The 20868-nt window shown below is 35.1% G+C and overlaps 1 protein-coding gene across 2 annotated transcripts in view; it reads left to right on the plus strand.

Annotated features, from left to right (window-relative positions):
* Nucleotides 1-454: 454 nt before the first annotated feature.
* The window catches only part of LOC136031426 (nitric oxide synthase-like protein), a gene marked incomplete at its 3' end in the record, with an annotated part of 110263 nt that continues 89849 nt past the window's right edge, over nt 455-20868 (plus strand). The window contains 3 exon segments of one of the 2 annotated variants that reach the window (XM_065710995.1): nt 455-577; nt 15280-15412; nt 18606-18742. In XM_065710995.1, coding sequence (XP_065567067.1) covers nt 15317-15412; nt 18606-18742 — 233 coding nt within the window. 2 annotated transcript variants of the gene reach the window in all.

Here is a 20868-nt window from a genome sequence, read left to right on the forward strand (position 1 = left end):
AGATTTATCATAGGGTTCGGTCAGGTTCAAATGGGCTAAATTTTCAGGCATTTTCATATCAGATTCCTAATTCAAGTGGCGAAGTTCCCTCGTCCCCCCTTTGCAGGTCATGTAATCTTAAGAATGAAACAATAGATCACTGCCTATTTGAATGTAATATGCTGACGTCTGCACAGTATACCCTGTGACGTAAAACGGTAGAATGCTTCAAACCCCACAAAATTCCACTAACAGCCAAGAGTCTTGCTGACCATACTCTCCCGCAGAGCACAGAGATCAATATATTCTCTCTTATAATTCAACTGCTGGTATCAAAAGATATACTTCAAGAAATCTGAGCAGATACAAATCATACAAGACAAACCAGCTCCATAGCTCTGTCGATCTCACAGAGTGAGCCAAAAGGAAAAGGGCTAAATAGTATCAACTGAAAAGCCCGTCTGCTGAATAAGAAGAAGAAGGAGAACAAATTAAATTAGGATTTATTCTCAACCTTAGAAAGAAGAGGGGCAAATGATCTGATTTTCAGGACACACCCATTGATTGACCTTATAGATCTCATATGGATTAACGTAAGGTAAATTGATTGCAATAGGCTATGGAAGCATTAGAAATACACACACATATTTTTGCAGATATCCTATATCAATTGATAGACACTGGTAGGCTAGTCTAATATAGGCTATATATGCATCCTAGTTACAATTATAGCCTGTTTTAAAACCAAATCCATGTTCAAAAACAAAGTCTTGCAAAATATTCAAGGGGCTCTTGTAGCCAATGATTTACCCCCTGCATCTCAGGTTGTTTAAGCATTGATGAATTGTGAAATTTTTTTTTTCATTAGTTAGTCAACTCAGCATGAGACAAGACAAAGAGAAGTATAAAGTTAGAAAACAATTCTTAGGCTACTTCATAATATCAGAATAATTGTAAGTAGCCTAACACAATAGGCTTACAGACCCACTGTACACATAGAAAACTGATTTTATTCCAGATCTAGAACAAAGTATTTTTGCTATATCATTCAAGTAGCCAACCTAGAAAATTAATGTAGCCTATTTAATTTGTCAAAATGGTAGGAAATAAGCTTTCACCTGATTCAGGATTCTAATATATTTAACTTGAAAATTTCACTTGAAATAATATTCTTCACCAGAACTCTCTTTGACTCTTTTTTAGAAAAATAAACTAGTCAAAGCACTTGTGCCATTACCCCACTGTTGAATCTCCTGATCTTTTAGCCCAATCCTTAAATTTTCAATAAAAAACTGTTGACTTTCAATGTGGCTTCTGACTTTCAATGTTGACAAATGCCATGTAATCCACCTTGGCAAAAATAACAAGCATCATAAGTATTTGCTTCAAGACAACTTCCTTTCTGCTGTTTCCGATGAAAAAAATCTTGGGGTTAATGTAGATCACCAATTAAAGTTTAGCATCCATGCTAAGTCTGTTTCATCTTCTGCAAATAAAACCCTTGGTATCATAAAAAGAACCATCTCCAGCCGACACCCTAGAGTTCTTATGAAGTTATATAAGGTGCTTGTACGTCCATGCCTGGAGGTTGGAATGTCATTGGCAGCCCCTTTCTTCAAAAAACATAGGAAGTTACTTGAGGATGTCCAGCATGGTGCCACCAAGATGGTTACCAACATGAATAAATTTTCATACAAAGAAAGGCTATGTTGTTTGAAGCTGCCAACACTGACATACCAACAGAAAAGGGGTGACATTATTTTAACCAAAAAAATCCTCTCTAAAAATACCCTTCCCAGTCTCTTTGCACAGCCCTTGCATTCTGGTACTAGAGGACATTTTTTGAAGCTCTCCATGCAGTGTTCCACAAGTAGACATAGAAGCCACTTCTTCAGCCAAAGAATCATCAATATGTAGAACCAGCTCTCTGAAGAAACAGTTTCTGCTACTTCAACTGACATGTTCAAGTCCCACCTTGATAGGGAATGGCTCTGCCAGAAGTTCCTTTACAATTGGGAAGCTGCAGAGTCCTCCGCAAGAGTCTAATCTAACAGCCACAATCTACACCAAACAAATTCTTTTTTCTCATGGAGCATCACAAGGATGGATAATCCTTATATCACTCCAAGCTGCAATTTAATGTAAAAGGTAAAAAATATCCTCAACTTCTCTGGGGCCTTGGCCATTATTCCACATATAGGTGAAACCACTTTCATCTAGCAGTTTTTTGATCTGGAATGGCTACAAAAGTTTTATATTCAGCTTTACCAATCCATTATATGCAGCACTAACTGGCCTGTGTTCAGGATAAGACAATAAACTGAGAAAGAATTTTACCTTCTGCAATCTTTTCTCAATGGAAGTCATCCAAGGTCCCCATTTATGAGAGGATTAGGTATTGTGTTCTACAGTCCATAAATCTGTTTAAAATGCTAGAACTGAAATCTCCATTGGTTTAGCTCAGTCTTTCCTCCAGATCTCAGCACCATAATGAATGATTGGCATCAGTTTGGATTTGAACACCTGTTTTAGTGTCTTTTGGCTATGAGCTTCCTTTAAATCATTATTTTCATATGCAGTAGTGTTTACATGACTATTCTGCCTTTTGCAAATTTATGTAGTATATTTTTCCAGGGGCCATTAGTGGGAAAATGAAAATCCAAATAACTTGCTTCTTGTATTCTTCAGATCTCTTTCTCTTTAAAATAAAAATTTTGAACCTCTTCATTCATACTTTCTTGTTTACTAAAAACCACAATTTCCATTAATAATGCCAATCCTTCATTGCAGTGCTGAGATCTGGAGGACAGACCTAGCTAAAAAAGTGTTAGGGAAGAGGCCAGTTCCTTAATGTATCCTTTCAAGACGAAAATAAATCCTAGAAGGATTTAAAATGAAAACCAAGGCTCTTGTTTTCAGAAAAGACATACTTTTTATATCTTAGTCCCTTGGATTTTTAAGTCCCATGTCTGACACTCTGGTAGAATTTCTTTAAGAATAAGCAGATAAGTTTTGTTGATAAGAGAAACAGAAATATTCCAAAAAAAAGTTTACTCTTAAAAAATATTAAAGGGTTTATTGGAAGTTGCAGAGTGCTTTTATTTATATAATAACCCAACAAGTTGAATTTATAAGGAATAATTAAGTATCGAATCTTTCTCTAGGTGTATCCTATGTTTGAACTGACATGAATGAAAACTTTTTGTAGAGGTGGAGAACTTCCTTTCTTGAGGTTTTTTTTTTTGGAACACCCTCCCTTCTGAACAAGATAAAAAATCTTAAATAAGTGTGTATGTTTGATATCCCAGTCTATCATTCTTATACAACCTTAAAAAAGTTATTCCAGCTATGCCACTCTCAAGACCGTCTGTCTGGGTTTTACTCTATTTAACAATGGCTCTAGATTTTCATACACTTCCATCAAGTTGATTTTAATTCAAAAAGGAAGTAAGCACCTGGAGTTGTTTTTGAACATTGGGAGGTGTATTTTACAAAGGGTTGTGAGCTGTGAATGTAGTGGTTAATGATGTTAATAGTTTTCTCATACCCTTATGTTGCTTCTGTTCTGTTATCTTACCTGGTGGTTCTTCTTCATCATGTGGCATATAAGCTAAACTAAACGCTAAATGTCTATGACCAATTAGGTTTTTCAGAATTATGATAACTACATCTTTTGAACAGTACTTGGAAAATTTCCAAATATATACATTTTGGAATAATAAATGCCTGCCTTTGAAGTGGTACTTATCTCATAATGGAGATGCAGTTCTGTTCCTCTGGGATTTCCCTTGACTGTTCTGGTAATTGTATATGGCTTCTATGCCAATCATATATAGGCTATATCTTTGTCTCTGCCAGAACCTGCCCAAGATTATAGGAGGCTGCTTCAAAATGATGCTAATGGAAGCCCCAAGCATGAAAGTGCCACATGTATTGCATATGCAGGAAGCTCCTTTGACAAGTTAAGAAATGTTTAGAGAAGTGCCACTTTCTCTTTGAAGCTGAAATTGAGGTTCTCCAGTAGTAATGTCCTGTCAGTACTAATTTATGGTTCTAAGAGCTGGGCACTGACAAGACAGCTAGAGAAAGAGATCCAGAGTTCTGAAAATAATTGTCTTAAACAGATTCTTGGTACCAACTTATTCATTAGAGAGAAGACTAAACAGCCACTCATTATTGATAAACTCATAAGCAGTTGGTGGTGGTATTTGGGAAACAGGGTTAGAGTGAGCAGAAATTGTATGCCTCATGATGTTTGTTGTCCTCCAGGTGTTTAACAGTGGGGGTGACAGAAGGTTACACTTGGACAATGCCTAGAAAAAGATGCAGCACTCAAGAACATCCCTTGATGAGCTTTGGTAAAAGATGCTGGAGATGCATTGTCACCACCATATGTGTGTACTGGTGTAGGAAGTCCTAAGTCTAATCTGCCAATATTCTGGTCCTCTTGGCATATTTACTGACAATATTTTTCTTTTTTGAATATCCTACTTTGTTCTTCTGGGGGGAGACTCTTCAGCCCCCTTTAAAAGGTTTTAACAGTGTATGTCCCCTCAACCAGGAAACAGTAGTCCCACCCTTCTATTTTCCAAATCAGATCTGCATCAGTTGCCACATGTTTGTGATTTTTCCCTCTTTAATATGAGTCTTTCTTGGGCCAGTTTTTTCCTTGAAAAATGAAATTCATTTCAAGCCACCTAACATAGAATTTGTTTACTCAGGCAGGAAGGATGGGGTACATAGACAGGGAGTAGGGCTCATGATGAATAAGGAAGCTGCTAAGTCTTGTTTAGGCTGGGAAGGTATTAATAATAGAATTCTAATTGCTCATTTTATGACTAAAAAGTTTAGGGTATCAGTTATAGTAGTATATGCCCCCATTGAACCAACTGATGGAGATACTAGTGACTCAGATGAATTTTACTTACAGTTACAGGAGCAAATAGACAGGGTACCAGGTAGAAATATGGTGTTTTTGCTAGGAGATTTTAATGCCCAGGCTGGTAGAAATAGGGATAGATGGTATCCTAGCCTAGGTAAATTTGGTGTAGGAAAAGAAAACAGTAATGGCTATAGGCTTTTGCAATTTTGTAGGTATAACAACCTAGTTATAACCAATACAGTGTTTGGTCACAAAATGGCCCATAAGTTGACATGGTATTCATGTGATGGTAAGACAGCAAACGCTTATTGATTATGTTATTGTAAACAGAAGACTAGCAGGATCAATACAAGATACTAGGGTGTATAGGAGTTTCATTATTGATGTTAAAAGTAAAGATCACCATCTAGTAGTGTCTAAGGTTAATTTAAAGCTGAAATTTCGGAAGGGTAACTCCCTCCCAGAAAGTTATGATGCTGGTAGACTTCAGGATGAAAATTTGAGAAAAAAATTCCAGGAACAGTTGAGTGCTAAACTTGAGGGTTTAAAATTTGACAATGTGGAAGATGGATGGAATAATTTCAGAAAAACAATGTGTGAAGTTGCTGATGGTGTCCTAGGGAAGAGTGCTAAGACAGCAACTAGGAATATTAGTGAAAAAGCTTTAGGTTTAATAGAGAGTAGAAGGGGTTTGTATAAGAATTATCTGAGTGATAGGTTGTATGAAAACAAAAGGAATGTAAAGAAAGTGGAGAAAGCATTAAAATATGAACTAAGGAGATTTTGAAATGGAGGCGATGGATAAAATTGCGGAGGATCTGGAAGATGCTGCTAGACGGCATAATAGTAAAATATTATACTGGCATGTTAATAAATTGAAAGGGAGTAGCCAATCCAGACTAGTCCCAGTTAAGGATAGAAATGGGGCCACAATTAGTGATAAGGAAAAAGTTAAAGAAAGATGGGTGGAACATTTTAAGAATTTGCTAAACCAAGATACAGTTGCAGGAAAAGATATAGATGAAAATGAAAAAGTTTGTGATACCTTGGATGTGAAGGAAGATTTGTTTAGTGAGGAAGAATTAGCAACAGTACTAGAAGGATTAAAAAATAATAAGGCCCCAGGTGCTGATAGTATGATTATTGAGTTCCTTAAATATGGTGGCTCTGAGGTTAGGAATAAGCTATTGAAGATTATAAACATGATTTTTGAAAAAGGGAAGTACCCAATGATTTTAGGGAAACCTTAATTAAACCACTGTATAAGAAATTATTGAGGCATTAGTCTGGTCTCTATAGGTAGCAAATTACTGAGTAATATGATACTTTTTAGACTGAGACGTGCTGTAGACAAAGTTTTAAGGGAAGAACAATGCGGTTTTAGAAAAGGTAGAAGATGTGTCGACCATGTTTTCACTCTTAGGTTAATAATTGAGAAGTCCCTTTGTTATCAAACACCTTTGGTCCTTAGTTTTATCAATTATGAGCAAGCTTTTGATTCTGTTGATAGAAAAGCGTTAACAAAAGGTCTTATCATTATATGGTATACCAGAAAAATACATTAAAGTGATCTGCGCTATGTACGAGAATAATACTACTGCGGCTAAGGTAGGAAATGAGGTTAGCAACTGGTTTTGTATTAAATCAGGAGTTAAGCAGGGTTGTGTTCTATCCCCCTTTATATGGATCATTTTGATGGACTTCGTCTTAAGGAGCACAGGAAAGGCAATTGGAGACCATGGAATCAAATGGGGAGGAAGAACGCTCCTGGACTTAGATTATGCTGATGATTTAAGCATATTAGATGAAAGTGTGAGCAAAATGAATGAACTTTTAGAGGTTTTACGAGTTCAGGGTGCTAAAATAGGCTTGAAAATTAATGTTAAGAAGACTAAGTGACTAAGGCTAGGAATAAGTGAAGATGAACAGGTGACATTAGGTAACAAAAAGATTGATCAGGTTGGGAGCTTCACTTACCTTGGTAGTATTATTAGTAAAGATGGTGGGAGCAGTGAAGATGTTAAAAGTAGAATAGCTAAAGCTCAGGGTGTTTTTTTCACAGTTAAAAAAAGTTTGGAAGAATAGAAAGATAAGCCTACAAACCAAGATTAGAATATTGGAAGCTACAGTGATGACAGTGGTCAAATATGACTCTGAAGCATCGGCACTCCGAAAAGCAGATGAAAATTTACTAGATGTTTTCCAGAGAAATTGCCTACGGATTGTTCAGGGTACCCGGCTGACTGACCGTATTTCAAACAGTAGGTTGTACGAAAAGTGTGGTTCAATCCTGCTTTCTGGGGCCATAATGAAGGAAAGGTTGAGATGGCTAGGCTACGTTCTATAGATGAAGGATGACAGATTACCAAAGATTGTCCTTTTTGGCCAGCCGTCTGGGGCTACACGGAAAGCAGGTCGTCCTTGTCTGGGTTGGGAGGATGTCATAAATAAAGATTTAAAGGAAATGGGAACTTCCTGGGAGGGTGAAAAGAGGGAGGCTTTAAATAGATTAGGTTGGAGGAGGAGCGTGCGTAGCTGTGTTGGCCTCAGGCGGCTTGGTGCTGCAGTGACTTATTAGTAGTAGTAGTAGTAGAATGTCTCCCAGGGCCAGAGCTAAGTATCTCTCTCCTGGGTTATTTACCACCTCCTTGACCAAGAGTTTTGATTGGTTACTTCTGTCTCTTTTTATGCCTTTTGATTGAGTCGAGTTACCTGCTGGTGATCCCTTCCGGAAACCCACTTTTGGAACCCCCTTTTCCAGAAGTCTCAGTATGAGCTTGCCCCCTTCTGTTCTTCTCATACTACACTGGCTCTGCATGATGTTCAATAAAAATGGAATAAAGACAAAGAAGAAATATTTGTATATATTTTTTGAGTACTGAGGACATCCTTGTCAAAATATCTGCTTTGTTTCTCTGGTGAAAATCACCTTTGTTTTGTTAATTATCTTTACATTTTCTTTCTTTGTGTTTCGTTTTGTTAAATGTTAAAATTGGCTTCTACATAAAACATAATTATTAATATGATTCAACAATCCAAGGTGAAAGAAAACTAGGACATGTTCTTGGAATTCAGGAAATCAAATGGAATGGTTATTAAGTCAGGGTTTCTTGTGAAATGTATGCTTTATAAAAAAGTCTGAAGTCTGAATAATAGATTGACCAAATGTATATCTTAGATCTGGTAAAAATAAAGCTATGTATTCTTATTTGACCTGGGATCATTCAGACTTGGGGTACAACTCCGAGAGCATAAAAAATGAGAGTCACCTCCAAAATACTGCTTGTAAAGCTGATATTCTACCCCCCTCCCTCCCCACCAAAAAAATTAATTAAGGAGTTCTGGAAATTAGTAAACATTTCTTTTTGGTATGTTTAAATTCTGCCAGGCCAGGATAAGGCTCAATTCAGGCCCTTGCACTAAGATCTTTTTTTTTATTGGAGGGGGGGGGTCCTGTTAATTGAGCAAAAACAAATGAACTACTGTATATATAAAACTATTTCTATGTGCTATTGAGGGAGTTTCAAGGTCCTTGCATACATCTGTCTCAACCCCTGCTGAGAAAAAGGTAAACAGGTACTCATACAAAGAGACCTGGTAATGATCTTTCCATATTATTGAAGTCAGATATCACTTGTATCATCAAAATATTGAAAAAGCATCAAAATTCATAAAAGAGCAAAATAGAAGTATCACTGCAAAACTTCACTTCAAAGTATAAAATGGATTTGTTCAAAAATTAAAACTATTAATTTTTGAAGTGTAACTTAGGCACCATTGATCTATTTTTTTAAATGAAATAGAACAAACTAGAAGAATTTAGATATAAAACCTTGTTTCAACATGTATATTTCTTTTGTGTGACTTGATTGTTCTTGGTTTTCAATTATTATAGTTTTACTTAATAATTAATTAAAAAAATGATTTGTTTTTGTTTGTTTTAACATAAAAAAACAGAATGACATCTAGGATTTATTCAATATAAAAAAACTGCTTTCTTTCACTTTTCTTTTGTTTTCAAATTTTCTAAACTGTATTTCATTGAAAACACTATGTATTTTGAACAGGTTAATTTTAATAGGGCCATATCTAGAGTTCTTCAGAGGAGGGGGCATAATTTTGGGGATGGATGTTTACAAAAGACCTCACAAAAATGCACCAAAATTTATCTATATGTATTTTGTAGCTTTTTATAAGTTGAATTGAACCTTTGGGCAAGGGAGGGGGCCAAAGCCTGATAACATTCTTCATCCTGGATGCTTTGTTTTGGTTGTTTTATTTCAGGGGAGTTGCAAAAAGACTTTACAAAATGCATTGAAATTTGTTTATTTGTATTTTTTATCTTTTTTGTTCGTAGAATTTAGACTTTGGGCAATGGGGGATGGGTTCTATGAGTTGAAAACTGGTAAACCCTTCACTCTGGATACATTCTTGAGTTTTTATTTGACAAAACATTCATGCCTTATTATTTTGTATTGGGCTTTTGCTTTAAAATTGCTTCAAGTATATATCTATTAATTGCTTTCAGTAATGCATGAATGACACTTGTGCTATAACTGGGGTACAAGCAGGACAATTCTACAGTTCAAATATCTAGTAATTTCTGTTCTTTTTGAGTTTGATTTGAATATCAGCTGTATTTTTGTTACATGATAAGTTCATTTTTGGTTTTGTTTTTTTTGTAAGTCGAATATATTTTTCTTTTAACTTTAATATATGTTTTTTTAACTGTAATTGGGGTACAAAGAGGATGACTTCCCAGCTCATATATCTAGTAATTTTTGTTCGTTTTGAGTTTGAGTAGAATACAAGTTTTATCTTTGGGTTGTTTTGAGTTTTTGTTTAATCTGATATCTGTTTCTTTCAACTTTTAATCCATTCTTTGTTATAACTTCCGTTAGTTTTTTTTTTTGCTCTGCTCAAGACAATACCTTGTTCTTTGTTAAAAAAAACTCGTTTGTTTATTTATTTAAAGACTAAAAGAGACAGACAATTGCACTTTGCTGTGGTGCAATCTTCTTTATTACTTGAAAAGGGCTGTAAAACTGAAACTTTTATTCGAATTACTCCTCTCAATATTTTTTACATAAGATTTTTTACAAAATTATTTTAATTGAGTGGGTTTTTGTGTATATTAATGGTGGTAATGGTAAGTGATTCACAGTATTGGCGAAGACAGGGGTGTTTGTCTCCTCCTGTACATTTTTGCCCACCTAGGTTTTGAAAAATACTTTTTTATGGCACTTGGTATTAACCAAGTGATTCTGAAAAAGACTGGTTAATTTTGAAAAATTAGAAAAATGAGGTATTTTTAACTCACAAAGGAGTGATTCGATCTTAATGAAATTTGATGTTTAGAAGGATAGTGTGTCTTGAAGCTCTTATTTTAAATCCCGACCGGACCCGGTGACGTTTGGGGGGGGGGACCTAAAATCTTGGTAAAGGCTTAGAGTGGAGGGATCGGGATGAAACTTGATGGGGATGATGAGCATAAGTCCTAGATACGTGATTGACATAACCTGAACGGATCCGCTCTCTTTGAGGGAATAGGGGGGGGGTGGTTAATTCTGAAAAATTAGAAATTTTTTTTATTTGATATCTTCAAATATCAAATTAATTTTGATTACAAATTTAAATTTGATATCTAGAAGGATGTTGTGCTTTAGAACACTCATTTAGATCTCTACCAGATCCGGTTACATTGAAGAGAGTTAGAGTGGGAAACAGGAATTCTTGGAAAAGGTGAAAATTGAGGTATCTTACGAGTGGGTGATCGGATCTTAATGAAACTTGATATATAAAAGAATCTCATGTCTCAGATGCTCCATTTTCAATTTAAATCGGATCCGGGGACATAGGGTTAGAGGGGGGGAAACAGAAATCTTGGAAAACGCTTAGAGCGGAGAGATTGGGATGAAACTTGATGGGAAGAATAAGCACAAGTTATAAATACAAGATTGACATAATTAGCACGGATCCGTTCTCTTTGAGGGAGCTGGGGGTTGTTAATCTGGAAAAATTGAGGTATTTTTAACTTAAGAACAGGTGACCAGATCTTAACGAAATTTGATATTTCGAAGGAACTCATGTCTCAGAGCTCTTATTTCAAATTCCGATCAGATTTGTTGACATTAGGGGGATTTGGAAGGGGAAACCGGAAATCTTTGAAAACGCTTATAAATGTTGTAGATATGTGATTGACGTAACCGAACTGGATCCGTTTTCTTTGGGGAGTTGGGTGGTGGGGTTCAGTGCTTTGGCGAGTTCGGTGCTTCTGGACGTGCTAGGACAATGAAAGTTGGTAGGAGTGTCAGGGAGCTGCACAAATTGACTTGATAAAGTCGTTTTTCCCGATTCGACCATCTGGGGGGCTGAAGGGAGAGTAAAAATTAGAAAAATTGAGGTATTTTTAACTTACGAGAGGGTGATCGGATCTTAATGAGTTTTGATATTTAGAAGGACCTCGTGACTCAGAGGTCTTATTTTAAATCCCGACCGGCATTAAGCCTCTGATTTTCCTTTTGAAGCAATCTATTGATTCTTAGAATTTTGCTAGAGCTCATACCATATGAGCACTTGGCTCTTCTGACTTCATCACAAGTGCCATATGAGCTCTTATCTCGTGTTTCATATGTTCATTGAAAAAAAAAAACGTTTTTGATATTTTTGTTGAATTTTGAAAACCTTTTGCCCCTCTCCTATAATTTTGGGAATTGGATCTCCAAATTTTGAAAACCTTTTGCCCCTCTCCTATAATCTTGGGAATTGACACCCTTCTAATAAATTTTAATAACATAAGCAAATAATGTTGATTAGAAATTGAAATTTAGTAATAAAACGGTGGTAAAAGTACTTCTATTTTTCTACATTTGCCAAGATTTTGAACCTCAGTATTTCAATATTAACCTCAAATATGCTACAAACGACTTCAGAAGGCAAACTTCATTGAGAATCAAACATTATTGTATTAATAATTATTAGCGTTTGCTGATAATGGGTTTCTATTGTGAATTAAGCCTTATTTGCGTAATATTTACTTCGTCTGTTTTGAGTATGGTGTTCTTTATTGCAATATTAGCCTCATATTTGTTGCCATTAAAACTTTTCTCTCAAGACTGTGATTATAAACGTGGTTTAACCTGGCATTGTTTGTGAAAATTGTACTTAATGTATTTTGAGTTAACCATTATATGTCAAAATTTGCCCAGATCTTGTAATATAAACTTCAATCTTAATGGCTTCTAAAACTAATATTACTGCTAATAAATCACTACAGCATCCAGCTGCCTGAGGCTTGACAGCAAATATATGCTTTGAAATATGCCCTTCGGGGGTTCTGATTTCAGTAATTTGAGGCTTATTTAAATAATATTTAATCATTTTGGATCCCTCCTATGCAATCCCTGATTGGTCGTGATTCGAAAGTATTTCAAATTTCTGTAAAATCAGAAAGAGTGGGCAATTTGGTATGGGGAATGGGCTGGAGGGATTAACTTTTAGTACGCGAATATTGCCAATTGAAAATGCATGCGTAACTCAGATTCAGGAAAAATTGTCATTTTTAAAATATGCTCTCGATTTCTCTTACATTATTTATGAGATTTATAGGTCAATATAAGCTTCAGATTTCCTTATAAAACATAACTTAGCCACCAGGCTCCTTATAAATAGGAAATTCATAAATATCTATAAGGTCATTTTCTTGGAAATCAAACGCTACTTGTGAAATATTTACTTTTAAGGTTTCTGATTTCAATGAGTCATACTGCCATCTTAAAGATTTTAAACGATTAACGTTAAATAACTAAGAAGTGTACCCAAGAGTCGTTAAGTGGTTACAAACTGAAATTGGTACTGTTTTATCATAGGCTGAAAGTGCTACTGAGAGAAGAGGGCATTTGGAGGAAGACCATCCCCTCCTGTCATACAAAGTACAAATTGTCCCTAGGTTCTAATTTCGGCAAGGTGTGGCATCTCCACCGTTCCTGAAATACGTAGCCTCCATAGTTCGTTTTTATTTTTGGCCGTCTGTATGGCAAAATTAGTCTCATATAATAGGGAAATTTTTGACTTCATGCAATTGATGTTATCTATGTAAGTCAGTACTTTTGTCATATTAGTAGAGTATGACTTGCACATACAGTATTTAAAGTTGCTGACTCATTTGATTGTACAAAATTGCAAAATCAGAATGACAAGCATTTTCATTTCGCAGAGTCATTCTTACTGTCCACGCAGCACTTGACGTTACTAACCTTTTCTTATTTGCAACATTTTGAAATCATTTGTCAGGATGAGTCGACACTTTTTTCTGGTTATTCTTGGTCCATTTCTAGGTGTCTTCTTTCTTTCCATTGTGATATAAAAAAGGATTCCATAAAATTTATTTCAGTTTAGTCTTGAGTTTTGACTTAAGTAGACATATGTTGAAACTTGTATAGCCGTGCACAGGTATCAGTTTCATTTATAAGTAATATATCTTGCTAAAATTACTTTTTAATTAGTTCTTTAAGCGGAAGGTACAATAAAAGTGTTTGGATAATTCAATTCCTTTCATTAGTAATATTTAAGAATAATCAGGATCTGGCTAAAACTGCTTTTAGTGTATACATTTACGTCCTCTCATAGCCATGGAAATGAAGGGGGAGGATGCAAACTTTTTATCAGTTCTTTTCAATGAAAACGCAATAAATTTAATTTTCAAAATCTAGAAGGAGGTGGGTATTCATGGTTTAATTTTGAACAAAAATAAAAAACGTTGTCTACAAAATCCAGTTGGAATCTCTCCCCTCCTTCATTGACACCACTGGCTATCTTGGCCCTCTGTTTGAAGAAATTCAAATTGGCTTATACCTGCTAATGATAATGTAGTTAGCTAAATCTTTTTCACAGACTTGGGTAAAATATTGATTTAATGTTTTGTCTCTTTGGATGATTAACATATTCTCCTTTCATAAACTGATTAACAAACACAAATTAATTCAAAGCCATTTTCAGATAGTTGACAAATGAAGCTACTAAGTTATAATATTTTAAGCAACTTACCTTTTTTCAAGACCTTTCCTTGGAAATCAAGGTTTTCAAAAATTAAAAGAAATATTTTCTTTAAAAGCGGTTTCAGTTCAGTTCAGTTCAGTTCATTCGGGTTTATTAAAAAAAATTATAACAGTCATAACATACTTAATCTCTCATCTCTATGCAAAAAGTTTCGAGTAGAACAAAACTGAATATTGAACTTTTAACATTCAAAGCAGAAATTTTAGTCATAGAAAAAAAAGTTTTTCTGGAGATTGGGTTGCATAGAGATAGCACACAGAAACCGGTAGGACTTTCTTTTACCTAAAGTTGCGCTGTAAAAAATGTTAAAATGGTTGAAGTTTGGTTATTTTTTTTTAAAGGGCAAAGCTTGTCTGGACAAAATTTCGCAAGAAAACTAATACTGCCATGGTTGCACACGGTTGATGATTAGCGATCCTGCTTCTCCCCGCGGGAAACCAGAAATAAATAAAAACTAGTTTAATACGGAACAAACTGAAAACAAGCTTTGTATGTCAGTACTTGGCAGAAGTACATCCTTAGCTTAGGTCCCAGTAGAAGCAATATTTTCTTGCAATGGTTATTTAGTTGCTTGGTGAAGGGAGAATTCCAGTTTTTCAGGCAAATAGGCCATTTTGCTGCAATCTTTCTACACAACACTATTAGCTGTGTAAGTTTTTATTGAGGTTTTTTAGAAAATGCACTAAAGAGACCCCTTTTCCTCCAAGATTAATCAGATTTTGAGATTTGTCAGTTTATTGCTTGTTGATTCAGGAATTTGCTAGCATTTCTTTTTGGTATGGTCTTGGGACTCGTTATGTTTTACCTTTTTTTGCTGGGAATTCTTTGGATCAATCATGGAGGAGAAAGGATCTCTCATGGTCTATATTTCGCAGATTTTTGACGAAGTAGGGAAAGGTCGTGTCGACTTTAAGTAAATCTAGAGATCTGGATTTAATTAATATTTGAATTAAAGAAAGAATATGTGGATAATTTATATATTGTAATTTACCTCCCCCCCCACCCTTTGATATATCAATCGCCTACTAAATAACTCTCTGGATACGCTCGTGAGCGGAACCTACATCTGAAACGATGTTCTTTATTTGTAGATTTTTGTCATGCTTTATATATATGTTTTGTTTCAAAATGACCAATATTTTAAATTGTATAAACCCATATGGCACTTCTATGTTTAATAATTGAAATTCTATAGCATCATTTTATCTTAATCATTACCGGAATCTTGCGTAAAATTGAAGCAATTTGTGCGAGAAGATTTTTATTTCTTATTGACCTTGACAGTGTTCGTATTTTCTATAATTTGGTTTTCTTTCCAGGTCAATGTTTTTTTTTTGCTTTATGACTTCCTTTCTTTTTAGCAGACAAAACACTATCAGTGCGGGAAGGACGTACAAAATGAAGCAGCATGCTAATAATAAAGGAATACGGCTTAAAAACTGGTCCACTGGTGAAGTCCTTTATGATACACTGCATTCGACAAGTAACGTCAAGGTAAGCTTTTTATTTTAACTTGTGTCATAAGCAGTGTGTACACTCTTTAGGTTTCTGACCCAGGTGTTGGTTTTTCTTCTTTTTGATATACCTTGGCTTAAGACTCCTCCCTCCCCCCTAGGGATTGACAATAATTTTGCAAAAATCTTCCTGATTCTACTTACAGAACAGAGAAAAATAAGAAATTCTTTTTTAAAAGAGCATAAGCAGTGATTACTAATCCACGCGATTATTATTATTTAGCCTCATTTAAAGGCCTTAATAAGTAATAAAATTATTCTGACCTTCCTGCTTTCTACTCATTTCTTGGTATGTGTTGTAGTGACAACATTGTTCTTGATCTGTAATGAAACTGTTTTTCTGTGTCCACTCGGAGATGATCAGCTTAGCATGAGCGAGATAAATGGTATCTATGCAGGTATATTTTGTTTAAACATTTGGTGTGTTGAGGTGATTAGGCTAGGTATTTGATATAATGGGTCCTGGATGGCATGCTTTCCATAATTATCCGTTGCTGTTTCCATAATTTTGTTACTAAAATACTATATTTTCATCATATTTTAGCAGGCACGTACGCAGGAATTTTTTTTTTTTTTGGGGGGGGGGGCCAAAACCTTCGAAACAGCAGATATAAAGTAGCACTTTTTTTTTATTTAGTAATGCAAGAAGCAAGTATATCGGAAAATACAGATTAGCTTTAATCTGTAGTATTGTAGCGGATGGAGGGAAGAAGACTGAAGCCTCAAAAGTACGTTTTAGGCTCAGGTTATGTTCATAGCGATTTAGAACCAGTGATTGATCTATTATATCCCACTGAAAGGGAAATTTTAGGGTTAACAGTGCAATATGGGTGCTGTGGGGGGTAGTTCTTCTATTGCAAAAACGTAGATTTTAATGAAAAATGATAGTTTCCAAAATTGATTCATTAATAGCTGTACTTTATCCTGAAAAGGGGGGATAAACGCCCTAATATCAAGGATAATTCTATTTTGCTGTGGAAAGCAAACTCTCTTTACAAAAAAAATAACAGTACAATTGCTAATTACTTCAAAGAGGGTAAAAAGTTAGACAGAAAATGGATTAATAATTGGGCAGTGACTTGACCGGATAATTACATGCTGTAAAATCCCCCAAAAAAGGCTTCACTCATGTATCTTGATTCTTAATCAATGTCCCATTTTTGCTAGAAATCCCAAAAAAACCATGGGGAAATTATACATTTCACAAAATTTCAGGGGGGGGGGCGGTTCCGAAGCCCCCTCCCTGCGTATGTGCCAGTATTTTAGTATATTTTGTTATGATTAACCTAGCCACACTTCTGTGTGGTTTTGTGATTTGGTTTCTGTGATTTTGTTAATGTTTTAGGAAGTTAGTTAGCTATTCTAGGCTTAACCCAGAATTAAGTTTAACCAAGAATTAAGAACAAGAGGGTAAAGGAGGGTTTTCTTTTTTTTTGTATTTTGACAATTTAAACCTTTGATTTTTTTGTAAAACCCCATCTCTGTAGAAAAAATTCCTAGTTATATAATAGCTCTTAATTCAAAAATTCTGCTTGGAAGGTACTTGTAGGGGTCAGCAAGAAGTTCTAAGAGTTGAAACACATTTTCAAAATCCTGGGCAAGCATTATTGTACTATAAACTTTACTCGTTGACTTTATTACCATTTGTGCATGACAAGCTAAGAAATAAAATAGGCGTACTTTGCGACGATTGAATCCCCTAGCACATCTGGAGAAAATGCTCTCATTTGAGCTTTTTACATTTTGACCCTTTGTCAAGCTGTTGCAAAAACAGAAGGTGAAGATTTAACTACCGGTCTATTATGTCTAAATCAGTTCATTCATTGAAGTGAAATCTCTGTCCCTCAATATTGCAGTTACAGCATCATTATAAAAAAAAGTGATGGTATTTACCCAAAACAAAGAATAACGCACTGTGACTATTGGCAGATTGGTGATCTTGGATGTACATAAATAACATTATCCCTATCCAAGATTTTCTAGGTTTATTTATTACTGAATCATCAATATTTAAAAACTGTTCAAATTTTACATTATATGTTGAAGACATTGGAAAAATTTTGGACCCTCAATTGGCGCTTGCCAACGCAGTCATGATGAAAAAGTGTTCTGCACAAGGGTCATTCCATAAGTAACGAGACAATTCGCTGTAACTCGTAGACGATTTATTTAATCAATTCAAAACTTTCGAAACCTTTCAACATTGTCTCCGGCAACATTTATGTACCCGTTCCATCGCTATTCTAATTTATGCATCTTTCTTGCATGAAATTCTTTGTATTGATCTTGAAGCCACTTATGCATCTGATTTAACTTTTTAATTGGATCGGAAATGTTTTTTGTGACCAAAGCCTCTTTATGGGGTATAAACAAAGAATGTCTGAAAGGCAAGGTTAGAATAGTATGGGTATTGGGAGCGACCTTCCTCCCCAGTTTTAAATAATTTCTTGGTTTAGCAGTACCACATGTGGAGACATATTGCTATGAAGAAAAAATAACACTTTCAGTCAAGAATCCACGACGTATGTTTAAATGACAGGTTTTATGTCATGCTTACAGTATTCCGGAGTTCACAGGAACCTACCTTTTGTGACTGTCCTGAAAATAAACGAGTCAGTAATAATTAGTGTTACAGCTATATGCTCACAAAAAGTAAGCCTTTATATTCGAACGAAACGTCGTGAACTCTTGACTAGAGGTGTGACCATTCTCCATGAAAATGTTTTCCCACATGTGTCACACACTAAATCCAAAAACAGTTCAAAACTGGGATGAGAGACCCTTCCAAATCATCCAAGAAAACTTTGTATCAATTTTGAGCGGATTGTATCAATTGACGAATGATAGATAGACTTATCTGTCAATAAATGATCTGAAATAATTTTTATATAAATCTAAAAAGGGCTTATGCCAGATTTGCCTCTCACTCTCTCGGACTATCTCTCTTGGCTTTTTCTACAATTAGCCATGACTTGATACGCACAACTACTTAATCTTGATTTAAATCTGCCCCTGAAATGTTTGTCTGACTCGTAAAACCGAAACAAAAATAGATATAAACAGATTTTTATGCTTTTTTTCATGTTTTTTTTGTGCATACATCCGAATGTGGATTTTTCTTTTTTATTAGTTAATTATATTCTTTATTTATTCAATATTTATTTCTTTTATAGGCTTTGAATTGCCGTTCAACAATATGTACTGCAAATCATATGAACACCATTAAAGAAGTGAAACCCATTAGGACTGGAGACGCAGTTTTGGACGATGCTAAAAAGTTTATTGACGAGTTTTATGCTTCCATTGAAAAGTGAGTTTCTTTTTCTTTTTCGCAATGTAAATCATGTGTCATCTTTATACATGAAGATGACACATTTTTATAACTGAAAATATGCACTTCTTTTTGCAGGTATGGTATATGAAATTCAGTTCCTGCCATAAGCTAGTTCAGGGTATTATTATTTTGTATCACTTCAAACTTGATTTCACTGGTGATGGTGAAAAAGATTGTATTTTTGCTAGGTGCATAGCCTGTCCTCGTGAGTTACACTTGATATTTCCGACTTTCGGCCCTTGTTGATGTAACTTTAACTTCATGCATGAATTTTGACACTACTTTATAATATCCTACGTTTGCTTACGTATTCATAGACTAAATGAGCCAATTATATAATAGATTAATCTTTATTTTTGCTAATGCATAAATTACTATTTTATAGTTCCATATGCATCGTTTTCTGCACAAGTAAATTTTTAATGTTTTTGGTGTTGGAAGAATCTGTATAATATATATAGTAGGAATAATAATTATACATGGTAAATTTTATTTTTTCATGTTGCCATATACAATCTTTCCATTTATATTCTTAAACCTTGTACATGATTTTGACGTCACGTTATAACGTCGTACATTCACTTAATTACAGACAAAATTAGCCAATTATAAAATAGGATCCTTGTTTTTCTTAATGCTAAAATTAATCTTTTATAATCTAATTTACATCGGCTTCTATATGCGTAAATAATGTTTTCAGTGTACGAAAATCTACACAGTATAAACATATTAGAACTAGTAGCTGAACCTGGCGAACTTTTTTTTATGTTGTTGTATGTCATTTTGTCATGCGTAATCTTAGATATAGTACCGTATGCCTAGCACGAGTTCTTCAATGAAACTGTTGAGCATTTAAAAGATCATTTTGAGCATTGGGGCTCTGTATGAGGGATTGGCAGTTTTTCTAATACAAGCCACACATCACGGACCATAAAAAACCATCGGGAACAGAGCAATATCAATCATGAATATGACATTTTCTCTGCTATAAAACTTGGAACTATCGGTGGCTTGGAGATATTGTCTGTGATTTGGTAACTTGATAAACTGTAACTCTGATTTTAACTTCCGAGGTCTATAGTTTCCACAGACTTTGAGTTTGCATGTGAGAGTGTACGTATGTCCACGCTCGTCCAACTCTCAGGTTGTAGTGGATTAAAAAGAATTTTCCAGAGAGGTAGGGGGGTCGAAATGCGAAAAAGAGTATTTTTAGGCTACTATATTGTGACATTCAGGGTGTGGGGGAAGCAGAGGTTTTGAGACTTCGAACCATTGTTACGGGGAGGCACCCTACCCCCCTTTTTTTCTATTTAATGCTTTTTTTCTGGTCCAAAAATGAGAGAAAGTAACTTTAGGAGAAACCTTAAGATATGGATCTGAACTATCTAATTGACTTGTGGTACATGTGCTGTAGGACATTTTATTAGCTATTAATCAAGCGTTGTTGATTGCAAACTATCTTTTGCTAGGCTGTAAACGCTCGGAGTTGTGCTTCCCACTTGGTGGTTTTTTCACAAACATTTGTGAGCTGTGGAATGTAGATGTTAATGATGTGATTAGTTTTTTTTCTCACCCTCATATTCTCTATTTCCTATTACCTTAGCTTAGCGGGTTGTTCTTCTTCATCATGTGGCATATAAGCCAAACAAAACACTACACGTCTATAACCAATTAGTCTATAACCCTCATATTCTCTATTTCCTATTACCTTAGCTTAGCGGGTTGTTCTTCTTCATCATGTGGCATATAAGCCAAACAAAATACTACACGTCTATAACCAATTAGGTTTTTCAGAATTATTGTGACTACATCTATTAAACTTTACTTGGATAGTTTCCAATTATTAGTCTGGGCGCCAGGAAAATGTGAAATATACCTTGACGGGATGGGACAAGTATGATAATTAGACCCCCCCCCTCCTGCTAAGCCGACCATGCTGATTCGAAAATTATCAAGGGCACTTGCTTGCAATGGGTGAAACACTCCAAAACTTGATATTTTATTATACTTTTGGTGTTTCATGCAAGAAAATGCATTTTCCGCAAAGTTTGAGGTGCAGTTTTCCGCTCAAGTACGAGATAGAAATGCCTAGAGGCTATAGA

This window comes from Artemia franciscana, chromosome 9 (assembly GCF_032884065.1).
Source record: "Artemia franciscana chromosome 9, ASM3288406v1, whole genome shotgun sequence".
Lineage (NCBI taxonomy): Eukaryota > Metazoa > Arthropoda > Branchiopoda > Anostraca > Artemiidae > Artemia > Artemia franciscana.